Genomic DNA, 24,842 nt, shown 5'->3' with positions numbered 1-24,842 from the left:
CGAAGAATAAGATTTTCTGTCTTGTGTGAAAAATTCTACAGTTCTTCCCTCCCTTCCCCCTGCACTTGAAATGTTTCTGATCTGAACCTGGAAAGAAAAGCCTGCCAATTATACTGTGCATTCGATCCAGTGTATTTCTTTCTCACTCTTCCTCCAGACAGATATATTATTTTCGGAGGCCATAGGGATTCTTGGGTATTTGGCGGCATCGACCCGACCACGGGGGCAGCCGTTCTGCAAGAGGTTGCCCGGAGCTTTGGCAAGATGGCGATGAGAGGTAACGATCCATACAGAGTAGAAAATATGAAGTAATAATAATAATAATAATAATAATAATAATAATAATAATAATAATAATAATAATAATAATAATCGTATGGCATTGTGTGTAGTATAGTGAGGAGATCCTAAGATTGTCTGGCAGCCAGAAGTTCTAGCTCTTTTAGAGTTATGGTGAGCTAGACTTGTTTTAAATTTTACTGCATTTCTTAAAATGTAACCCGCCCTGAGCCCGTTTACTTGCCATTGCCTGCCTCTGTGTCACAATTCTGGTATTCCTTGGAGGTCGCCCTTCCAAACACTAGCCAGGGCTGACCCTGCTTAGATTCTGAGATGAGATCTGACAGGATCGGGCTAGCTTGGGCTATCCAGGTCAGGGCATGGCTGGTGGAGAGCCTAGGCCATCACCTCATGGCAGCTAGAAGTCAGAAGACAGTGCCAGAATCAGTAGGCACTACTGTTGGCCAAAGAATATCCCCGCCTGACCTGGAACCCCCCTTTTGTCCTTCCTTGCCAGGGACAGCCAATGGCTTGCTGGGTGGGCGGAGTCATTGTGCTGCCTAGGAACATGTCACTGCCCAGGGAAAGCTCTGCAGCGGCATATGATAAGGCTGGCCATCGCTGACAAATTCTGAGGAGATGGTGTACATTAGGCTCATTGGTATGGATACAGATGTGCTGATGTGCAGTAACGCACAAGCATATCTTGGAGGAACAAGCTTCTGAACAGCTCCCATCCTTTTTTTCAGAGGGGCTAGGGAAGGATGGGCCCTTGCATCTAAGTACCCAGCACATGATGTGACTGATGTAGTAAATAAGAGAGAAGAGAGACTGGATTTATACCCCGCCCGTCACTACCCAAAGGTGTCTCAGAGCGGCTTACAGACTCCTTTCCCTTCCCCTCCCCACAACAGACACCCTGTGAGGTAAAAGAAGAAGAAGAGATTGGATTTGTACCCCGCCCTTCACTACCCAAAGGAGTCTCAGAGCGGCTTACAAACTCCTTTCCCTTCCCCTCCCCACAACAGACACCCTGTGAGCAGTGTTCCCTCTAAGCTGAGTTAGTGTGAGCTAGCTCACAGTTTATTATCCTCTGGCTCACACATTTTTGTCTTTGCTCAGGAAGAATGGCTCCAGAGCAAATTAATTTATTCAGTAGCCAAATCGCTCGCTCACAAGTTTAATGCCAGTAGCTCACAAAGTAGAATTTTGCTCACAAGACTCCACAGCTTAGAGGGAACATTGCCTGTGAGGTAGGCGGGGCTGAGAGAGCTTTGACAGAAACTGCTCTTTTTCAAGGAAAGCTCTTATCAGAGCTATGGCTTGCCCAAGGTCATCCAGCCAGGTGCCAGTGGAGGAGTGGGGAATCAAACCCGGTTCTCCCAGATTAGAGTCCGCGCACTTAACCACTACACGAAACCACTACACCAAAGAAGTGATGCTCAAATTGTAATGCAGGCAGAAGTCCTATAATAATAATCATCATCATCATCATCATCAAGTGTCATAATAGTTAGTGACAAGAAAGTCTGGCAGAATGAATTGAGTAACCCAGGTTGAAAGAGAAAGATATAGATGTAATCTTAGTAAGGGGAAATATTATTTGATATATTTGAGAACTGCATATGAGAATGGAAATAATCTATATACTATGTAATTTACCAACTAATTTGTGCAACAAAATATGGGAAGATACGAGATTATAGGAGGGATATAGGTGGGTGGAGGGTATTTTCGTGTATATATGTTACGTGTTATGTCTGTATTTGTTTTATCAGTGTGGAAAACCTAATAAAAATTTATTTTTATTTTTTTAAAAAGTGTCATAATATGATATAATAATAATGAAGTGCAACCAATTTATGGTACCCCTCATGGAATTTTCAAGACAAGAGATGTACTAAGGTGGTTTGCCATGGCCTGCCTCGGCGTAGCAACCCTGGACTTCCTCAGTGGTCTCCCATCCAGTTACTCACCATGGCCGACCCTGCTTAGCAGCCGAGGTCTGGCAAGATTGGGCTCGCCTGGGCTGTTCACGTTAATTACAAGCCCAGCGGAGAGTCCTTAAACGGGACACGCAGTGTCAAAGAGTGTTGCCCTCCTCTTTAAACGGACTCTGCCCTTTGCAGTGAAAATATAACCTTTTCTTCATGTAAATTGAATTCTGTGAATGCAGGTTGGAGGCCTAGAAGAACGATCATTTTTGCCAGCTGGGATGCGGAAGAATTTGGATTACTAGGATCCACAGAGTGGGCAGAGGTAAGCAGCTGGCCTTGGACCGGGATGCAGTGCTGAGACGGAGAGGGGAAAGGGCCTCAGGGTTGTAGTGGGTAGCTCAATGAAAGCAGCCATGAAAAAGGCGAACTCCATATTGGGGATTGCTAGGACAGGGATTGAAAATAAAATGGCCAGTATTATAATTCCCCTATATAGATCTGTGGCAGGGCTCCCAAGTACTTAACTTGATTCGGCGGGGGATGTATAGTTCTTCGCGGGACCATTCCCGTGGGGAAAACACAGACGCTGCACTATTCCATCGCCCAGACGGGACGTAGACACGTAGCCGGGCGACGCTCTAGCAATGGTGCTGGAAACTCGATGGTACCATCGAGTTTCCAGTCCCATTGCCAGAGCGTCACCCAGCTACGTGCCTACGTCACGTCTGGCCGACGGAATAGTGCAGCGCCTGTGTTCCAAGCAAGAATCTTCCGGCAGGGAAGCATGTGTCCCCCGCCGGTTCGTAGGTAGGTACTTGGGAACCCTAATCTGTGGTGAGGCCCCATTTGGAATACTGTGTACAGTTCTGGTCACCGTATCTACAAAAGGACATTGCAGAGCTGGGAAAAGCACAGAGGAGGGTAACCCAGATGATTTGGGGACAGAGCGGCTTTCCTGTGACGAAAGGCTGGGACTTTTCAGTTTAGAAAAGAGACGACTAAGGGGGAACATGGCAGAGGTTTGTCAAATTATGCGTGGAGTGGAGAGTTTTTTCTCCCTCTCCCAAAATACTAGAACTTGAGGGCATCCAATGAAGCCCAGCTCTACCAGCATGGTGTAGTGGCTAAGAGTGGCGGACTCGAATCTGGAGAACCAGATTTGATTCACCGCTTCTCCACATGAGGCCTGCTGGGTGACCCTGGGCCAGTCACTGTTCTCTCAGCCCCACCTACCTCACAAGGTGACTGTTGTGCGGAGAGGAAGGGAAGGCGGTTGTAAGCCACTTTGAGACACATGAGGCCTACTGGGTGACCTTGGGCCAGTCACGGTTCTCTCAGAACTCTCCTAGCCCCACCTGCCTCACAAAGTGCCCGTTGTGGGGAGAGGAGGGGAAGGTGATTGTAAGCCACTTTGAGACACATGAGGCCTGCTGGGTGACCTTGGGTCAGTCATGGTTCTCTCAAAACTCTCTTAGCCCCACCTGCCTCACAATTGTAAGCCACTTGGAGACACATGAAGCCTGCTGGGTGACCTTTGGCCAGTCACAATTTATCTTTCAGAACTCTCGCAGCCCACCTACCTCACAAGGTGCCTGATGTGGGGAGAGGAAGGGAAGGCGGTTGTAAGCTGCTTTGAGACACATGAGGCCTGCTGGGTGACCTTGGGCCAGTCACCGTTCTCTCAGAACTCTCTCAGCCCCGCCTGCCTCAAGAGAGGCCTGCTGTCGGGAGAGGAAGGGAAGGCGATTTTCAGCTGCTCTGAGACTTCTTAAGACAGAGAAAAGCAGGACACAGAAAAGCAACTCTTCTTCTCCTTCTACCACGGAAGCTTGCCTTGGTGGCCTTGTGCTGGTCACAAGCCTAACTTACTTCACAGGGTTGTTGTGAGGATCAAATGGAGGAGTGACAAACTATCAGAGCCACTTTGGGTCCCCACTGGGGAGAAAGGTGGGGTATCCGTAGAGTAAATCCATGCATTTACATGTGCAATCTCTGTGCCTATAGAGGGGGGAGTGGAATCATGCACAGAGTCCCCCCAACATCTGTGCAGTCTGCCAGAGATTTGCAGAGAGCTCTGATGTGCAGATGTGCTCCGTCTTTTCCTCATGGTCAAGGATGCTGCCGAAAGCCGGGCCCCTGATCCCACAGGAGAACCTGTGCTTGTACTCACAGGCTCACTGCGAGCCTTTGACTGAGGGCAAGGACATTATGAGGGCAACAATCACGGTTGTGCTCCCCTCTGTAATCTGCACGTATTTGCACCCCTCTATATTTGCACGTCTTGCAGTATACACGCAAACAGGACTGATCTGTCTCTCTTGAGCTCTGTATTTGTTTGGGGGCACGCCCCGATATCTTCTATGGAGCCATGAACTGGAGAAGATGAAGGAGCTATTTTTATCTCACAATTTCAGGAGAATGCCAAAATTCTGCATGCCCGGGCCGTCGCTTACATCAACACGGACTCTTCTATAGAGGGTGAGTGTTCCAAAGCTGGAATGTGGGTTTTGGTTGTGTAAGCCACTTGAAGAAACCTCCAATCCTGTCTCTTGAGGTAAAGCTGTATCTTACATTTATTTCTGTGATTATTATTATTTTTAAAAAAACATTCTTCAGGAGCAGCTACCGGGGCTTCCTTTGGGAAGGGGACATACAGCTGGGAAAGACAGAGGTTCTTTTAAACCCTTGATTCCCCCCGTTGTTTTCCTGGTGAAGAACCGCATACCCAAGCTGCTTTTTCCCCTTTTTTTTGGGGGGGGGGGGAATACAGATGGCTCTATTTGATTTATTTGAAATGGTTCTAACTTGCCTTTCTCCAGACCTCATGGGGCCCACAGTGGCATACAATGAATGGCTAAAGCCATCATGCTGAACAATTAAAAGCAAGGATAATGAAAGCAGCTCATAGCCCACATCATGGTCCAAAGCTGCAAGAACTGGCCACATGCCCTTTCTCTCTCTTTTTTTTGGGGGGCCCCCCCAAAGGGGATTTTTAATTGCTTTTCTAATAACTACAAACAGAAAATTAGGAAAGGGAAACTACAATCTAAGGGAGAAAGTAAAGAAAACCCTCTAAAAACCCAAGAGATGGTGATCATACATACATTTGCAAAATTACCTTTAAGCTTAAACGCAAGTTAACTTTCGTTGAAAATGATCATCTATCTATTTAAATATTTAGATATTCATCAACAATTCTAGTTTCATAAAAAGACTGTAAAAAGATATACAACATACTTCTTTTAGATACTCCAGAGTAGATTAACAATCTATTTCCCCCCCTTTCTGTGTCTCAAATGATAGCTTTGTTTGGGGGCAGTAGCCCCCAATTTAGAGTCAGAGTCTTCTTTGGAAGATCCAGCCTCTCCATCTTCGCTTTCCTTGGCAGCATCGGTCGCACCTTCTCCTGCTGGGCTGCTATGTTGACGCAAAAACTCGCAAGCCTTTTCAACAGAGTCAATCCTTTCTTTTCTATTTGCATATCTAAAGATTAATCCTTCAGGTGTTAGCCATCTGTAGCAGACATTGTGCTTTTGTAGAAATAAAACCAAGTCTCTGTATTTACTTCTTTTCCTTCTTATCTCAAATGGAATGTCTTTCAGTACTCTTATATCTTTGTCTTTTATCTTCAAGGTCACTCCATGAGATTCTTTCAATAGTTGATCTCTCACTTTTCTTCGGGAGAATCTTATTGTAACTTCCCCTGTCAGATTATTCTTTCTGATAAATTCTGTATACGATCTATGGACTGTATCAATTTCGCTTTGAAGTTGATCCGATGTCATCTCTGCCAAGGGAGCTAATATATCGCCAACAATCTGTCTCAGATTCTCTCCTTTCTTTTTTTGGACACCTTGAAGTCTCAAGACATAGCTTGCCCTTTCCATTTGCAGCGGTAATACTCAAGACTCTTCGATTTGGCATTCCCCCCCCCCAAAGCCTGTAGTTTTTTATTCATCTTTTTTGAGTTGTTATCAATCTTTTTAAGTCCTTGCTCCGTTTTTTTGATTTTCTGTGTATTTGCAGCCATTTGTGCTTGTTGCGTATCGAGTTTATTGTCAGTTGCCGTAATTTTCACCAGTAGGGGGCGAAGTGCTTCTGACAACAACCTTTGGAGTTTTGCAGTTGAGTCCTGTCTAGGCACAGAACTCGCAGGGCTGGAACTTCTGGGAAGAAGCTTTGTTTTCGCTTGTTTGTCTCTCTGGTCCTTCACAGGCGGTGCCATGTTTGAGAGTTGTTTACTTTTATTAAAAGTTTGTCAAGGTCTCTGGAAGTTCTTATAACACGCTGTAAGCTCTTACAGTGTCTTTATTTTAATCCATTCGCTTTTTGTAGTGCCCCCCGCTTTCTGGTTTAAAATCGCTTGTAAACAGTTCTTTGTGGAGGAGAGTCCCCTCCTCCCCCTCGTTTTCTTTCGGGAGGGCCGTGCGGTTTTTCGTTGTTCTCCCTTGTACTTAAACTCACATTTTCAATGATTGTTCGCTTGTGTCTGAAATAGCTTGATCACCAAACGCTTGCTTCGGTGTGCTGATCTTGTTCCCATACAGGACACTCCACAGCGGGACCGTCGGGGCTTGGAGTAGCCTCTACTCACTGGCATCTCGCCGGAGGGGGGCTCTCTAGCACCCCATGGCTTGGAGCCCTTCACTCGGGCTCCTGGTGTGGCACAGATGATCGCGCCCCTTCCCAGCCGTGGGTGCTGGCAGGATTCTCCCAGTAGTCCGGGGGAATGCGACTGCCATGGCGATAGCCAAGACCGGAAAAACTCACTTGCCCTTTCTCAAAGGACCTCTTGCATAATTCCACTTTCCATAGCTTCTTCAAAGTTAGCCTAGAGGGCGCGTGCCTTGCGGCCTCAGGGGAACTTTTCCATAGAAGCAGGGGTCATTTCCTGTGAGAGCGCACAGGAGCGGAGCTCCGGCAGTAAGGAGCCCAGGGGGGCAGGCACATGCAACGAGCCCCACCCCCTGCTCCCAGCAACCCTCAGTTGGGCCACAAGGAGCAAGAAGCAGACAGGTAAGTTGCAGAGCCCCTCTCCCCGGCCTTCCTTCAGGTACAAGCTCTCCCTCCTCTGTGAGGGCAGATCTGCATGTTCCCCCCTATCATATACTTGCTCTCTATATTTCGGAGCAATGTAGGTCCCTCAACTCAGGACCTCAGTATATGCCAGGGACTCAAGGTTAATTTGGTAGTGTGCTCAGATATCCTGAGTCCCCTTTGTTTCCCAAGGCTAACAGGCTCAGCTTAGGAGTGGCGAGGAGGGCACATAAACAGTCTCTACTGCCCAGAGATTCATTCAGACTCTCAGCTTATAAAATATAAAGGTTTAATTGAAGAGGTTAAAACAAACAGGGGGAGTTTACACATCAAATAGACAATAGACCAATCCTAAACCCTAACTATGCTAGCTATCCTAAACAAATGGTTTGCTGTTCCTTTCTCCCTGGAACTCCACCTCTGTTTTGGCTTGGCTACTTGCTTCAGAGTTCGCTCTGCCAAAGCTTGCTTGCTTGCAGACACTTTCGGTCTTCTAAGCAGGGATTGAAACCTGTGACCTTCTGCATGCCAAGCAGAGGCTCTACCGCTGAGCTGGTTGGGACAGATAGAAGGGGCTCCTTGAGTTTTCAGTATACAAATTGGAAACTTCATTTCCCTCTTGAGAGCTCTGGCACCTCTTTTTCCAAAAAGAAAAAAAAACCCAGCCCTTAGGGGCTGATTGGTCTGTTAGAGCTGCTACCCCCTAGATCCTGAGTGTCAGGAGAAACAGAACAATACATAAATGGCTGCTCTACCTTTATAATATTTTGTTGTACCGTGCCTGGATAGTACCACCTTCCTCTCCCACCCCCTCCTGGCTCTTGAACCCTGGGTTCTGATCAGTGTTTTTTCTATCCCTACTTTTTGTTTGTTTCTTTGCATTGAGCATCTGGCCTTAATGATCATTTAACAGCTCTTTAAAAACGTGCTGTTCTTTTGTGATACTTTTGACTGATCTTAATTTTAAAAAACATTGGGGGGGATTTTTCTGTGGTCCCATATGACTAACCACAGTCTGAAGAATAAACAATACCCAATAAGTTAATTCAAACTAAGAAACTGTGAAGAGGACCTAAAGAGCCTCTTGCTCAGAGTGGAAGAGGAGAGCGCAAAAGTGGGCTTGAAGCTCAACATCAAAAAAACTAAGATCATGGCATCTGGCCCCATCACTCCTTGGCAAATAGAAGGGGAAGTCGTGGAAGTAGTGACAGACTTCACGTTCCTGGGATCCCAGATCACCGCAGACTGTGACAGCAGCCATGAAATTAAAAGACGCCTGCTGCTTGGGAGGAAAGCGATAGCGAACCTAAACAGCATGATAAAAAGTAGAGACATCACCCTGCCAACAAAAGTCCGCATGGTCAAAGCAATGGGATTCCCAGTAGTCATGTATGGCTGCGAGAGTTGGACTGTAAGGAAGGCCGAGCGCCGAAGAATAGATTTCTTTGAACTATGGTGCTGGAGAAGACTCTTGAGAGTCCCTTGGACTGCAAGAAGATCAAATCAGTCAATCCTAAAAGAAATCAACCCTGACTGTTCCCTGGAAGGCCAGATAATGAAACTGAAGCTCAAATACTTTGGCCACCAAATGAGAAGGGAGCACTCACTGGAGAAGGCCCTGATGCTGGGAAAGATGGAAAGTCAAAGAAGACGGGGACGGCAAAGGATGAGATGTTTGGACAGTGTCATCGATGCAACGAACATGAAATTGAGTCAACTTCAGAGGACAGCGGAAAACAGGAAGGCCTGGCGTGATCTGGTCCATGGGGTCGCGGAGAGTCGGACTCGATTGTGCGACTGAACAACAACAAGAACAAGAAACTGTACAAGTGTCCTTAACTTGCACGGGAAAGGGAAAAGGGGTGATGTAACCTTTCAAGCCTCTCCTAGCTTTGCTAATTGAAACTGAGCTTACTATGCTGCTATTTCTAGTGGTTATTTTTTTTTGGGGGGGGACCTGTTCCTTTAAAAACTGTCGTTTTCTCCCCCTTTCGGGAGAAAAGAGCAAGAGTCCAGTAACACCTTAAAGACTAATGAAGTTTGTGGCAGGGGATGAGCTTTTGTGAGTCACTGCTCACTTCTTCAGACAGTGCTACAGACCAACTAAAACAGCTATCCATATTGACCTACCCCCCTTTCAGAGGATACCTGTTTTCAATCAGCAAAATCAAGCGGGGGTTTGAAAGGTTAAACCCCCCGTTCCGTGTAACTCTGATTTAAATTGGGGCTGTGCATAAGAGCCATTAACCTTTGGAAGGTTTCTGCCTCCTCTGTTTTGAACTGATGGAACATTCCCCAAGTCGTGTGTGCAATTTCCGGCTTCACCATGTGGGGGCGCATTTACACAATCTGACAAAGCCAGGGGGAGGAAATTGTCCGTTGCCGGAGCCTCCTGGTGAGAGAAAGCAGCTGTTAGAAATGTCATGTCGCAGCTCCCCCCAAGACATTCCACCAGTTCTCCGCCATTAGGGAACAATGGGGGAGGGAAACCAAGGTCGAACTTTTAAATATTCCAAAGTCACAAGGAGACGGCGAGGAGATTAGAGCTGTCGGCTGCTGTTAGCCTTCACGCTGAGCTAAAAAGAGAACAAGCTGTAAGAGGAGCATGTGTGTTGTGTTATTGCAGAAAGGGTTTAGACTCCCGTTCAGAGCCAATGATGTCCTGCCTATCAGCTAGAACGGAGCTCAGAGGTCATCCAGTCCAAACCCCTGCTCAGTGCAGGATATTCAGACAAGAGCATCCCACACATATGGCTACCCTGCTTCTGTTTGAAAACCTCCAGTGAGTGGGAGCGCACCCCCTAAAGCGATTGGTTAGAGCCAATCTGGTGTAGTGGTTAGGAGCGCGGGCTCTAATCTGGGAGAACCGGGTTTGATTCCCCACTCCTCCACATGCAGCTGCTGGTGTGACCTTGGGTCAGTTACAAGTTCTCTCAGAGCTGTTCTCTCAGGAGCAGTCCTCAAAAGAGCTCTCTCAGCCCCACCTACCTCACAGGGTGTCTGTTGTGAGGAGGGGAAGGGAAAGGAGATTGTAAACCGCTCTGAGACTCCGAGTGAAGGGCAGGGTATAAATCCAATCTCTTCGTCTTCTTCCATTGTCCACACTGCTGTAACCACTAGGAAGTTTTCCTAACATTCAGCTGAAACCTGCGTCTCTTTGGAAAGCAATCCAGAGTCCACAAAGGCCTGTTTTTCTGCCAGAGATCATTTTGATTTGTTTATGAACATATTTAATATCCCACCCTTTCCCTTGTGACTCAAGGCATCTTGAGAGCCACTATGGTTTGGTGCTTAAGAGTGTCAGACTAGTTTATGGAACAGCCAGGTCTGAATCCCGGCTTGTGCCCATGGAAACTCATTGGGTGACTTTGGACCAGTCATGCTCTCTCAGCCTAACCTACCTCACTGGGTTGCTCTGAGAGAACGGTGGCTTGTCCAGGGTTCCCCAGCTGCCTGCATGTGGAGGAGTAGGGAATCAAACCCCGTTCTTCCAGATTATAGTGCGTGCTCCTAACCACTACACCAAAGGTGCCAAGTGGGTAAGCAAGGGCATAACCAGAAGGTGGCAACCAGGATTGCCGCAGTCCCCTGGAGATGTTTGGGGAGAGATGGTCCTTCAAATTACATGACAAATACACATTTGTTTTGAAAGCACGGAGGCACAAAGGTATGTGAAAGCAAAGAGGAATAAGCCAGTGCCAACAAGGATTGGCGCTGTTTAGAATCATAGAGTCGGAAGGGGCCATACAGACCATCTGGTCCAACCCCTTGCCCAATGCAGGACCAGCCTAAAGCATCTCTTCTTGTATGCTGCCTGTGAAGGGGAGCTCACCACCTCTCTAGGCAGCTGATTCCATCTTTGAACCACTCTGACCGTGAAAAAGTGTTTCCTGATATCCAGCCGATACCTTTCTGCATGTGATTTAAACCCGTTGCTTCGGGTCCTCTCCTCTGCTGCCAACTGGAACAGCTCCTTGCCCCTCCTCTAAATGACGTCCTTTCAAATGTTTAAAGAGAGCAATCATGTTCCCCCCCCACTCAATCTCCTCTTCTCCAAACGAAACATTCCCAGGGCCCTTAGCCTTCCCTCACAGGGCTCAGTCTCCAGACCCTTGATCATCCTCATCGCTCTCTTCTGCACCCTCGCGATTTTGCCCAAATTTTTTTGGAAGTGAGGCCTCCAGAACTGCACACAGGACTCCAGGTGCGGCCTGACCAAGGCAGCATACAGAGAAGCAATATGACCTCCTGCGATTTCGATGCTATGGCCCTTTTAATACAACCCGAGACTGAATATGCCTTTTTTGCCACCGCATCACACTGACTGCTCATCCCAGTCATCCCTGGAGGGGGTCTTTACTCAGCTAGGTGAGCCCTGGTTTGTATTCTGCTGATGGCCGGGTCAGTAGTCTAGACCAGGGGTCATTTCGTAGAAAAAGAGCTAGGGGAACTCATTAGCATAACTCATTAGCATATGCCACACCCCCTGACATCAGGGGCCCGGCGGTGGACCTGCAAGGCCGGCGGGAGTGCAAGGAAGCCCCGGGAAGGCCCTCCCTGGCCCCAGGCAGGCAGGGGTGGGGAGAGGCAGGGAGGAAGCAACTTACCCTCCCTCTTCTCCTGCCTCCTCCTGGCTGAATGAGGGCTGGAAGCAGGGCGGCCGGAAGCAGGGGGCGGGGCTTCGTCATGTGCCCTGCCCCCCGTACCTCACCCGGGGGAACTGCGTTCCCCCGCATTCCCCCCCAAAATGACCTCTGGTCTAGACAGGCTTTTTATTTGGACAGCAAATGTGACATTGCAGAGAGGGCAGTGATTCCATCATGCAAAGAGAGAGATTGAACAGCTTAAGGTTTCTGTCTGCTCAGAGCTTCCATCCACATAGGAGGCTGGATGCAGCATCTCTGGATGAGTCCCTGCTCTGGCTGCCTTGTCCCAAGCTGCCTTTCACAGGAGTGGATAATTCTGTTGCATCTCTGATGGGGGCCACGATTAGCTCAGAGAATGACTTATCTACCACCGGAGAAGGCTGCTGCAGAAAGCCAGTCCCTGGTAAACAGGGACAGTGCATGCAGCTTTTATGGACAGGGCTTTGACTTGGTGTCACAGCATGTATCTTGCATGAAGAAGGTCCGAGGTTCGATCTCTGTTATCTCCCCTTACATATGTAGCTAGGTGCTGGAGAAGACTCTGCCAATGAGAGATTATGGGTCTTCTGGCTTTGAGAAATGGTTGTTAACTATTGCTAACTTGTGAATTATCAGCTGCTCATCTCCAACCACATTGCTTAGTAAAGAGAAGAGCCAGTTTGGTGTAGTGGTTAAGTGTGCGGTCTCTAATCTGGGAGAACTGGGTTTGATTCCCTACTCTTCCACTGACTGCTGGATGACCTTGGGCAAGCCATAGCTCTGGCAGAGGTGTTCTTGAAAAGAGCAGTTTCTGTCTGTTGTGGGGAGGGGAAAGGAAAGAAGCTTGTAAGCCCCTCTGAGACTCCGAGTGAAGGGCGGGGTAGAAATCCAGTCTCCTCCTCCTCCTCTTCTTATATAAGTTGCATTTTGGTGAAGCAACTTCTCTGTGTGTGTTGACTTTCAGGCAACTACACATTAAGAGTCGACTGCTCGCCCCTTCTCAACCAGCTGGTCTACCGTCTGACCAAAGAGGTACAAAACCGTCTTGTTTTTTTCTGGTTCTACTTCCTCCTCCTGCTGGCCTTTCTCTGAAGCCCAGCTAAGCTTGCCCAACTCTGGGGTGAGAAATCCCTGGTGATTTGGGGGTGGAGCCTGGAGAGGGCGGGGTTTGGGGAGTGATGGGACTACAACAGGGTATACTGCTGTAGAGTCCACTTTCCGTTTTCTCCAGGAGACCTGATCTCCGTAGCCTGGAAGCTCAATTGTAATTCCAAGAGATTGCCAGGCCCCACCTGGAGGTTAATATGAAACAAGCAACAAAATTCAGTTAGTACAATAAGAACCAAGTTCCAACTTGTAGTAAACTGTTCCAACTTGTGATAAACTGACGAGCACCTGGGTTTCAACTCGTTTCGTAAGTAATCTTCCTCAGAATCGGGGCTTTTTTTGTAGAAAAAGCCCAGCAGGAACTTATTATCATAATAGGCCACACCCAACAGCAGAAACTCATTAGCATATTAGGCTACACCCCATGCCTTCCCTTGGCTTGCCCAGGCAAGCTGGCCCTTGGACAGGCCGGGGAAGGCACGGGGAGGCATTTAAATGCCTCTCTGATCCTTCTAGGGCCCCCCTGGCCCACCCGCCATGGAGTCGCTGGGGGGGTTCACTCTCCAGGCCTTCCCTCTGTAGCCACGCACCCAGAGGTTTTGGCTGTAATGGGCGTGGCCAACTCTGGAGCCAGCCGTAACTCTGTTCCTGTGCGTTCCTGCCCTGCTCAGAATATAGTAAACTCCGAAGGTATTTTCAATACAGTTTCTTCCATAGAGTCATCTGGAACTGAAGTCTCAAAGTGTCAGTTTTATACAAGGAATAAACCAGTCTCTGAATTTTCTTTATGAGGAACAAAAGCCTTCCTTCTGAGAAACTTCTGCCAGCATTGTCAGAGAAGGAAGGCCTTTGTTTCAGTGGCTCTTACCCACAAGGTATAGATGGAATACTCTGTCTGGGGCAGTGATGCTCTGTATTCTCGGTGCTTGTGGGGCACCAGTGGGAGGGGTTCTGGAGTTTTGGCCCTGCTGGTGGACCTCCTGATGGCTTCTGGGTTTTGGCCACTGTGTGACACAGAGTGTTGGACTGGCTGGGCCATTGGCCCCATCCAGCGTGGCTTCTCTTATGTCCTTATGTCTGGGGCAGTGATGCTCTGTATTCTTGGTGCTGGGTGGGCCAACAGTGGGAGGACTTCTGGAGTTCTGGCCCCACTGGTGGACCTCCTGATGGCAGCTGCATTTGGGCCACTGTGAGACACACAGTGTTGGACTGGATGGGCCATTGGCCCGATCCAACATGGCTTTTCTCATGTTCTGTTATGCTCTTATGAAACCTTCTTTTCCGTTTGTGTCTCACTTCTTTCTCTAGATGGTGGAAGGGAATCTGTCCATTTTAGGCACTTTCTGGGCCCCTATAATGTCTTTTTCTAAAAAAGTTGTTCAGGTGGTGGCAGCAGCAGTAATGATGACCATAACACGTTCCCTTTCTTCTCTAGCTCTCAAGCCCTGATGAAGGGTATGAAAGCAAATCCCTCTACGAGAGCTGGCTCGAAAAGGACCCTTCCCCAGAAAACCCGCATCTCCCCAGGTAAGAGATCCTCTAGTTTGATTCTCACATACGAGTTCCTAACTGGATGGATTTGCGCATGTGTGTGAACCACCAAAGGACGGATAAAACTTCCACAGAATCCCACAGCTCTTCAGAGGCATTTGGTGAGATCCCACAGACCTGTTCTGCTAAGACTGGCCCCTTTTTGCCTATTGCAGGTTGCCTTCTTGATAAAGAAGAAGAGTAGGTTTTTATACTCTGCTTTCCTCTACGTTAAGGAGTCTCACAGTGGCTTACAGTCGCCTTTCCCTTCCTCTCCCCACAACAGGCAACTTGTGAGGTAGTTCTGAGAGCCTGTGAGAGAGCTTTGAGGGAACTGTGACTGGCCCAAGGTCACCCAGCAGGCTTCACAAGTTTTTTTTTTTAAAAAAAATTAACGTCATCTACCAACTGCAGTTAGTACCAATGAAGAAACCAGCCACAGACCCTCGTTTGAAGTCCTGGTTTGGCTGATTGTCTGCATCTAGGATGTCCTGGCTAACCAGATTCAATCAAGCCATGGTTTCTCGTGATGTCTGAATATAGCCGTAGCTTGTGGGCCTGCTGATAAGAATTTGGTTGGCTGTTTCAGCTCAGTACTCGAACTTTGGCTCTCAGCCACGTCCCCCTCTCTGCCTGCTTTCTCTTTTGCTTTCTTTCCTGTTCAGATCCCTGCCGGCTGGCTCCCTTTCCTCTTCTCATTTTCCTGGAGAACTCTCTCTTCCGAGCTTGCTTTCCTAGACTCCCGCTGCGCTTATTCCTTGCATCTCCTATCGGCCCTGGCTGAGCTGCTCTGACACTAATGACTGACCTGTCCAATGGCCTTTGACAGGCTGCCAGGTAAGCCAATCACCACCAGCATGCCTCCTGATTGGCCAGGTTGTCTGTAACGGACAGGCGGGTGAGCCAGTGTCTCCCAGGGTTTCATTCCCACCGGTACCGCCCAACAATATGGCCACTGTGTTGACTTGAGAATATCCGTAGTGGGTTTGTAGGCAAAAGTTCTGGACAAACCACCTGAAATGGGAAGGGGGTTTCACTGCCCCCCCCCCCAGCAAGTGCATGGGAAAGTTGCTGAGTGGTGGGCCCAACTACAAAATGGCTGCCACAAGAGGCTGATACAGCTACACAGTGTAAGGAAGTGAGGTCGTTCTAACTCGTAATAGTCCCTCTTCAGCACTGTAGGCAGACACTCTGCTTACCAGGATTGAAAACAAATCAGCCGGTATCATCACACCCCTGTATAAATTGATGGTGTGGCCTCATTTGGAATCCTCTGTGCAGTTCTGATCACCCCACCAGAAAAAAGATATTATAGCATTGGAAAAGGTGCAGAAAAAGGCAACTAAAATGATCAGGGGGGTGGAAGACTTTCTCTATGAACAAAGCTTAAAGAGGTCAAGGCTCTTTAGCTTGAAGAAATGATGACTGAGGGGTGACATGATAGAGGTTTACAAAATTATGCATGGGATAGAGCAGGTAGAGAAAGAAGTACTTTTCTCCCTTTCTCACAATACAAGAACTCGTGGGCACTCAATGAAATTAATGAGCAGTAGATTTAGAACGGATAAAAGGAAGTACTTCTTCTCCCAAAGAGTGATTAACACATGGAATTCACTGCCACAGGAGGTGGTGGCAGGTACAAGCATAGACAGCTTCATCTCTGTCGTGTTGGTGCTTTGGGGGGGGGGCAACAGAGGAAGGACTTCTAGTGTCCTGGCCCCACTGCTGGACCTCCAGATGGCACCTGGTGTTTTTGGCCACTGTGTGACAGAGTGTTGGACTAGGTGGGCCTTTGGCATGATCCAACATTGGCTTCTCTTATGTTCTTAAAATGAAAACACTGTTTAAAAATATTTCCTTGCATGAACACAGCTGACTTTCAACCAGGCAGTGAAGATCCTTGCGCTGTGGCTACAAAAATCTGCACAGCCAATCAGTACTCCAGTGGCCGATCACAAGCCCCGCTGGACAAGAGACCCACCCGACAACCACCACTTTCTAAAGAGCACTCGGTGGGCACCGGGAAAGATGTCAGCGGGGGCCACATGGCACCCCTGAACCACATGTCGGGGACCCCTGAACTAAACATCCCAGAGCAGAATCTAAGGCTGAGTTCAGACTGGCCGTTTGCCCCGATATATGCGGCGTTTCAGAAACGTTCCACAACCGGATGAAAGGGGCCGTTCACACAGGCACATCTGTCAGGCGCTCCCCACCCATACGCAACTTGTCTTGTAATGCTTCGCTCCCGAGTTTAAAAGATACCTGGTGAAAGTGGTAGCAAACCCTGGAAAGCGCGATTATCCCCCATCCTTCCCGCACCAACAAAGTGTGAACGCCAAAAGCCACATTTTTCTTATGCGCTCATGTGCATTAGCGCATATCTCCAGATTACAAAAAAAGAGAAAGCTGCGCCTTACAGCTGTGCCTCCGGGCCAACAGGGCGAACGCTCCCTTGCGCCTCCTCCTGGCATGCTCCCACATCAGTCGCTGCAGTGTGAATGCGAAAACCCGGAACAGTTTGTTCCGGCTCTTTTTTTGCCACGACTCCCTCCCGCTTCAAACTGCCCGTCTGAACTCAGCCTAAGTGTGTTAGGGCCAGTGGTGCAGACATCAGTGAACACCCTTCTTCCTCTCTCCTTCGGCATGGATAGGAACAGAAGCGCCAATGTCCAAGTAACTCTTTTCATAGATTGAAATCTGGTTCTCAGTTATCCCATGGTTCGAGCAGGAAACTGGGGGGGGGCTCACCCTCTCTCCTAGCATCGGGGTTGGGGGGGCCTCTACGCACCACACTAGGAATGTGGTGGTCCATTCCAAAGTTTCTCCTGCTCACTAGCCAAGGCAACTGTGTTCAACCAGACTTGGCAGAACGTTTGGCTTTTCCCCTGGATGGCCTCTGTACTGGCCCAATATGCCTTCCTGCCAACATGTGGCACAGGCAAACATTTCCGGTCTAGATACAGAGGGAAGGGATTTGGGGGGGGGTAAGGGTGGTACCCCCTCCACTCCTCCACAAACCTCTTGGGGTGGGGATGGCCAACTGGAGGCCCCTGGGCCCAATCCCCTTTGGATGCCAGAATCCGGTTCCAGGGCTTTCTGGCTCCTCGAAATTCCTCTCACTTTTCCTCTGTCAGCTTTAGCCCACGTGAGCCTTAATCAAAGTGATCTTTATTCTCACAAGAAGGAGAAGAAGAGTTGGTTTTTTATAGCCTGCTTTTCTCTACCCGGAGGTCTCAAAGTGGCTTACAATCACCTTCCTCTCCCCACAACAGGCGCCTTGTGAGGCGGAGGGGGGGGAGGGCTGAGAGAGTTCTGAGAGAAACTGGGACGGGCCCAATGTGTCTCAACGCAACTTAAAACCATCTTCCCTTCCTCTCCCCACAACAAGATGGGTAGCCGCGTTAGTCTCTCTTTAGCAGGAGAAAAAGAGCAAGAGTCCCGTAGCACCTTAAAGACTAACAAAATTAGTGGCAGGGGCGGAGTTTCCGTGAGTCACGGCTCCTCTCTGCAGATAACTGAAGAAGTCTCTCTGAAGATACCTGAAGAAGTGAGCAGTGACTCACAGAAGCTCAGGTAGCCGCGTTAGTCTCTCTTTAGCAGGAGAAAAAGAGCAAGCTCAAAGTAGCACCTTAAAGACTAACAAAATTAGTGGCAGGGTAGTAGTTTCCGTGAGTCACTGCTCCTTTCTGCAGATAACTGAAGAAGTCTCTCTGAAGATACCTGAAGAAGTGAGCCGTGAGTCACAGAGGCTCATGCCGCGCCACAACTGTTAGTCTTCAAAGTGCTACTGGACTCTTGCTCTTTCCTCTTCACAACAGTCACCCTGTGAGCTAGGCGGGGCTGAGGGAGCTCTGAGAGAGAACTTGTGACTGGCCCAAGGTCACCCAGCTGGCTTCATGTGGAGGAGTGGGGAATCAAGCCTGGATCTCCAAGAGTAGATTCTTCTGCTCTTAACCACTATACTGGACTGGCTCTCAGTGTCTCACAAAGGACAACTTCCCTGTGTTCAAGGCCTTGACGGAGGTCTAACTCGAGTGTCTCTGTTCTCTGGGCAGAATAAACAAGCTGGGATCGGGCAGCGATTTCGAAGCGTACTTCCAGCGGCTGGGGATCACGTCCGTCAGAGCCCGCTACACTAAGAACAGGGTAAGCCCACCGGCGTGTCCGAAAGCTGACACCACCGTGGGTGGATTTATTTTTGGAGGACTACCAAGGAGCCATCGAAAAGGGCTTTCTTTCCTCTCCGCCGTGTCCTTTTAAAGCGAAAAAATGCCCCTGGAAGTGCCGACTGTGATCCTTCTCCGTGATAAGGCTGCACAATGACTTGGCGCCGAGCACTGTCGGGACTTGGTGGAACATTTTTATTAGAAGTATTGTTTTTTTAACGTTTAATCCACCCTCAGTCTTACGGGGAGGAATACGTTGTTCCACATTGGCAGCAAGCAAGTGAGGAATGGAGTATTGGAGGCAAGATTCCTCAGCCTGAGAATCTCTTATCTTTTTTTAAAAGCTTACTGCTAACCAATGCTCCCTCTAAGCTATGGAGTCCTGTGAAGAAAATTCTACTCTGTGAGCTCCTGGCATTAAAGCTGTGAGCGAGTGATTTGGCTGCTGCATAAATAAGTTTGCTCTGGAGCCCTCCTTCCTGCGCTAAGACAAAAAGGTGTGAGCTGGAGGCTAAAGAACTGTGAGCTAGCTCACACTAACTCAGCTTAGAGGGAACACTGCTGCTAACCCTCAGGGCTATAAAGATATGTGTATCTCCTTATTATATTTGCATTCTCCCTGTTTGTAAATATTTATTTATTTGGTTCGATTTTTATCCTGCTCTTCCTGCAAGCGGGCTCAGGCCAGGTGGGTTACGGCATTAATATAAAGCAAAAAAGATCAAGATTAAAACAATAAACCCTTAAACGATGGCGATCGAACTATATCACGTCTATTACAGTGGTGCCCTGGTGTTAGGCAATTAAAGGCTGCGGTCACACACACGGAATAGCCCACTTCCATTCAACTTTTGGTGCACTTTCCAACTGGAGTTTTCCAGTTCACACGGTAAAATCCAGTTGGAAAGTACACTGAAAGTGGATGGAAAGTGGGTTATTTCGTGTGTGTGACCGCAGCCAAAGGCAGAAAGGACTCGATCCCATAAGGCAGGGGTGTCAAACATAAGGCCCGGAGGCCGGATTCGGCCCGTCCAGGTCTTTTATGCAGTCCGCAAGCATCTGGTGTATGGGAGGGAACAGGAGACTGCTTCAGCATGGCGGAACAGCTTTGTCTGCAGCAGTCAGACAGTGTAGGAGCGTCTGCCCAGTGCTGAACTGCTGGCTGTCCAGTCCGCCCATGCAGGTTTTCCCTTTGCACCTCCCTCCCAACGCATGAGGGCTTGCGTCGAGGGTACACCAACTCGGAGCTTATCAGCTGCTGTCTTTACAATTTATATCTCCAGTACCTGCCATTACATTGAATGGCACACATGGTTCTGCCCAACAAAGTGACATTTATGTCAGATCCATCCCTCGTAACAAATGAGTTTGACACCTCTGCCATAAGGGATTCCGGATTATAAGTACCCTCCCTTGGGTAAACCAAGGCGGTTGTCATTCTGTGACCTCAAAGACTGAAGACAGTGGTACAGCTGGTAAAAGAAAGGTAAACAGAACTTCCAGGCACTGTAAAATTTAGCTCTCTGATGCACGGGGGTTCAAAGCCAATAGGGATTGTGGGGCAGGACGCAAGTCTTCCTGCATGTGCTGTTTTTGCCAGCGGCCGGTCCCGGCTAGGGCACCTCCCTCCCAACGCATGAGGGCTTGCGTCGAGGGTACACCAACTCGGAGCTTATCAGCTGCTGTCCTTACAATTTATATCTCCAGTACCTGCCATTACATTGAATGGCACACATGGTTCTGCCCAACAAAGTGACATTTATGTCAGATCCATCCCTCGTAACAAATGAGTTTGACACCTCTGCCATAAGGGATTGCGGATTATAAGTACCCTCCCTTGGGTAAACCAAGGCGGTTGTCATTCTGTGTCCTCAAAGACTGAAGACGGTGGCACAGCTGGTAAAAGAAAGGTAAACAGAACTGTAAAATTTAGCTCTCTGATGCACAGGGGTTCAAAGCCAATAGGGACTGTGGGGCAGGACTCAAGTCTTCCTGCATGTGCCGTTTTTGCCAGTGGCCAGTCCAGGCTAGGCCGATCTCATCAGATCTTGGAAGCTGAGAAGAGTCAGCCCTGGTCAGTACTTGGATGGGATCCCTTAGAGGAGGAGGGCAGGGAGCTGTTCCTGTTGGCAGTAGAGGAGAGGACTCGCAAGAATGGGTTTAAATTAAGGGTGGGAAGGTACCGGCTGGATCTTAGGAGAAACTTTCTTTGCAGTCAGAGTTGTGCAACAGGTGAATCGGCTGCCTCGGGAGGTGGTGAGCTCCCCCTCCCTGCCACCCTTTAAGCAGCAGGTGGACCAACACTTGTCAGGGATGCTCTAGGCTGATCCTGCACTGAGCAGGGGGTTGGACTAGATGGCCTGTAGGGCCCCTTCAAGCTCTGTGATTCTAGGTTTCTATAAAAACTCAACCCACCTTGTCCTGTTCCATTGCACTGGTTGGAACTGGGCCTCCCCATGATCAGATGATTGTATTCCCAGCATCATATCTGGTTCGGCCCCATGATAGTGGGTAGGGACTTACCTTGAGTGAAGTGGAGAACGTACTAACTTGACTTCTTCATCTCCTCTCCAGATGCAAACAGTGGAATTGGCTGCCTAGGGAGGTGTTGAGCTCCCCCTCCATGCCACCCTTTAAGCAGCAGGTGGACAAATCCTTGTCAGGGATGCTCTAGGCTGATCCTGCACTGAGCAGGGGGTTGGACTAGATGGCCTGTAGGGCCCCTTCCAGCTCTGTGATTCTAGGTTTCTATGAAAACTCAACCCACCTTGTCCTGTTCCATTGCACTGGTTGGAACTGAGCCTCCCCATGACCAGAAGATCGTATTCAAGACCAGTGTTCCCTCTAAGCTGAGTTAGTGTGAGCTAGCTCACAGTTTTTTAGCCTCTGGCTCTCTACAGTTTGGCCCAGAAACACGAGACTGAACTTGTGACTTACAAAGTATCTTTTGGTGAGTGTTACTTGAACAGAACTTAAAATCCTTCCAGCTTTGCTTTTTATTTTATCTTTGCTTGCAGCTGTGTCTCACTTCTCCATCAGCAAGGGAGATGGCAAACATGTGTGTAAAGACTTTACTTAGTGGATGGGAATGATTGGTTCCAGCCCCAAATCTCTCTCTCTCTCTCTCCCCCCCCCTTTGGGAAAGGGATGTGAAGTACAAAAGAATGCCAAAGTTCAGGTGCGTGTTGGGGTTTTCCCTTCAAAACATTTTCTACTAAAAGCATTATTTTCTGGCATCTCCAGTTAAAAGGACCAGTCAGCAGGCAATATGAAAGACATACGAACATAAGAGAAGCCAATATTGGATCAGGCCAATGGCCCATCCAGTCTAACACTCTGTGTCACACAGTGGCCAAAACCCAGGTGCCATCAGGAGGTCCACCAGCGGGGCCAGAACTCCAGAAGCCCTCCTACTGTTGCCCCCATCCAGCACCAAGAATACAGAGCATCGCTGCCCCAGACAGAGTATTCCATCTAGACCTTGTGGCTAGTAGCCACTGACAGACCTGCTCCATTTGTTTATTTAGTCCCCTCTTTGTGTATGCTTGTAGCCACCACCAGTGTCCCCTCTGAGTTAGTGTGAGCTAGCTCACAGTTTTTTAGCCTCCGGCTCACAGATTTTTGTCTTAGCTCAGGAAGGATGGCTCCCGAGCAACCTAATTCATGCAGTAGCCAAATTCCCGCTCACAACTTTAATGGCAGTAGCTCACAAAGTAGAATTTTTGCTAGCCTGACTTATTACACGAAGTCATCTTACTTTATACACCTTACAAAATTTGCATCATCTAGGTGTGTGATACCTGGATTGTTGCCCCTGGCCGTGCTACCACTCACAGGGGTAGCTGCTGATCTAGGCCGGTCAGTCCTGTGGATTTCCAGCATCAATTTATTTGTAAAGGATTGATTTATATTGCTTACAATGTCTTATATACCCATGCCATGTTATTGTACATCTATGTATCTTACTGCTACGGATGTGCATTTGGTTCGTCCAAACCGAATGCACCCCCGAAAATGGCCCATTCAGGCTGTTGCAGGCCAATTCAGATTCTCTGATCTGAATCGGCTTGCTGCCGATTTGCCGCCAAATTTCGGTGGCAATTCGGCCCCATTATATCCTATGGGCCATTGAAATCAATGGCGAAAACATAGGGTATATTCTGGGGGCTGGAGGGGAGGGGGTTTGAGGGAGAAGCTCCAAACTCACAGGGTAGCTGCTGGAGCCACTCCCCAAGATACCAACCAAGTTTGAAGAACATTGGACCAGGGGGTCCAATTCTACGGGCCCCCAAACAGGTTTCCCCTATCACCTCCATTGTTCTCTATGGTGGGAAAAAAGTAACCTTTCCCCCCAACATAGAGAACAATGGAGGGGAGGGGGCAACCTGTTTGGAGGTCTGTAGAATTGGACCCCCTGTTCCAATGTTTTTGAAACATGGTGGGTATCTTGGGAACAGGCTCCAGCATCTATCCTGCAAGTTTGGAGCCTCTCCCTCAAACCCCCTCCCCTTCATCCCCCAGAATATACCCTATGTTTTCACCATTGACTTCAAAGGCCCATAGGATATAATGGGGCTGAAACTGACATTCGGCTGGCCGAAAGACTCCTGAATCTGCTCATACTGCCGAAATTGACATGCAGGAGTCTTTATGCCTGCCGAAATCGATTCTGTTCAATTTGGCCAAATCTGAATGGGCCAAAAAAATTTTTTTTGCACACCCCTACTTACTGCTATGCCATTAAAGGTATTTGACTTTGAAATTTATTTGTTTTCCTGTAAGAAAGAGAGAGAGAGTCCCCCCCACCAACAGAGAAATGGTTTCTCTTCCCCCAGTCCGTTCCCTGAGCTACTGACTGCAAAACTCTTTCTGTATTTCCAGATGCCCTTTTTTCCTCCGTGGCTAATTTCACAGCAGCTGCAGCAGATTTTCACCAACGGCTGTCACAGCTTGATACGAACAAGTAAGTAAAAAAGGAAACAAAAAAATAATTCTCCAGCTAAATGCATCTCTGCTTACTCAGAATCTGTCTGGGTCCGATTCTCGAGAAGCACATTAATCAGCTCCAGAGGGGGTAACCCACATGGACGCAGGAAGCTGCCTTATACTGCCTTGGTCCATCAAGGTCAGCATTGTCTGTTCAGACTGGCAGATACTCTCCAGGGGCCTCAGGTAAAAGGTCTTTCATATAATAAGAAGAACATAATGGGAGCCCATGTTGGATCAGGCCAATGGCCCATCCAGTCCAACACTCTGTGTCACACAGTGGCCAAAAATACCAGGTGCCCTCAGGAGGTCCACCAGTGGGGCCAGGACATTAGAAGCCCTCCCACTGGTGACCCCCCCCCCCAAGCACCAAGAAGACAGAGCATCACTTGCCCCAGACTGAGAGTTCCTATCTATAACTTGTGGCTAAAAGCCACTGATGGACCTCTGCTCCAGATGTTTATACCAACCAAGGGTATAAACTGCCACAGGAAGTGGTGGCGGCTACAAGCATGGACGGCTTCAAAAGGGAATTAGATAAGCATACGGAGCAGAGGTCCATCAGTGGCTATTAGCCACAAGGTATAGATAGGGACTCTGGGACAAGTGATGCTCTGTCTTCTTGGTGCTTGGGGGGGGGTCAACAGTGGAAAGGCTTCTAATGTCCTGGCCCCACTGGTGGACCTCCTGATGGCACTGGTATTTCTGGCCACTGTGTGATACAGAGTGTTGGACTGAATGGGCCTTTGGCCTGATCCAACATTGGCATCTCTTATGTTCTTATGTTCTTATCCATCCCATTTGTGCCTGCAGAGACAAACGCTGGGAAGTAGCTGAAGGAGATCACTTGGCTAGGGACCCTCTCGATGTTGCTACTGTCCATTACCCTGCGACACCTGATTTGCTGTTGTGACCACGGCCCCCCTCAGAATTCCAGAAGTGCTCACTTTAGTTTAGTTTTAGTTTCACATCACGTACTACTCAGTCCCTTTAACTGGAGATGCCAGGGATCAAACCAGGGACCATGTGGACACTGGGCGGGTGCTTTAACGCAGAGCCACGGTCCTTCTCCTGTCTTAGTCTGTTGTAGCAAAGTCAAATGGGTCTAGTGGCAGCTAAAGACTAAATACATTTTGTTAGTCTTGAAGAAGAAGAAGAAGAAGAAGAGAAGA

The 24,842-nt window shown here is 48.5% G+C and overlaps 1 protein-coding gene across 1 annotated transcript in view; it reads left to right on the top strand.

Moving 5' to 3' along the window:
• LOC107124069 (N-acetylated-alpha-linked acidic dipeptidase 2-like) overlaps positions 1–24,842 on the top strand; it is a 42,872-nt gene that overhangs the window by 15,527 nt on the left and 2,503 nt on the right. Inside the window, exons 9-16 of the mRNA XM_015427456.1 lie at positions 158–277; positions 2,456–2,538; positions 4,631–4,694; positions 12,843–12,910; positions 14,421–14,512; positions 18,574–18,664; positions 21,568–21,634; positions 23,566–23,647. Of these exons, the coding sequence (XP_015282942.1) occupies positions 158–277; positions 2,456–2,538; positions 4,631–4,694; positions 12,843–12,910; positions 14,421–14,512; positions 18,574–18,664; positions 21,568–21,634; positions 23,566–23,647 (667 nt within the window). The remainder of the gene's footprint in view (positions 1–157; positions 278–2,455; positions 2,539–4,630; positions 4,695–12,842; positions 12,911–14,420; positions 14,513–18,573; positions 18,665–21,567; positions 21,635–23,565; positions 23,648–24,842) is intronic.

Source organism: Gekko japonicus, unplaced genomic scaffold (genome assembly GCF_001447785.1).
Source record: "Gekko japonicus isolate JY-2015 unplaced genomic scaffold, Gekko_japonicus_V1.1 scaffold3076, whole genome shotgun sequence".
NCBI classification, from domain to species: Eukaryota; Metazoa; Chordata; class Lepidosauria; order Squamata; family Gekkonidae; genus Gekko; species Gekko japonicus.
This window is presented reverse-complemented; position numbering and strand designations above follow the sequence as displayed.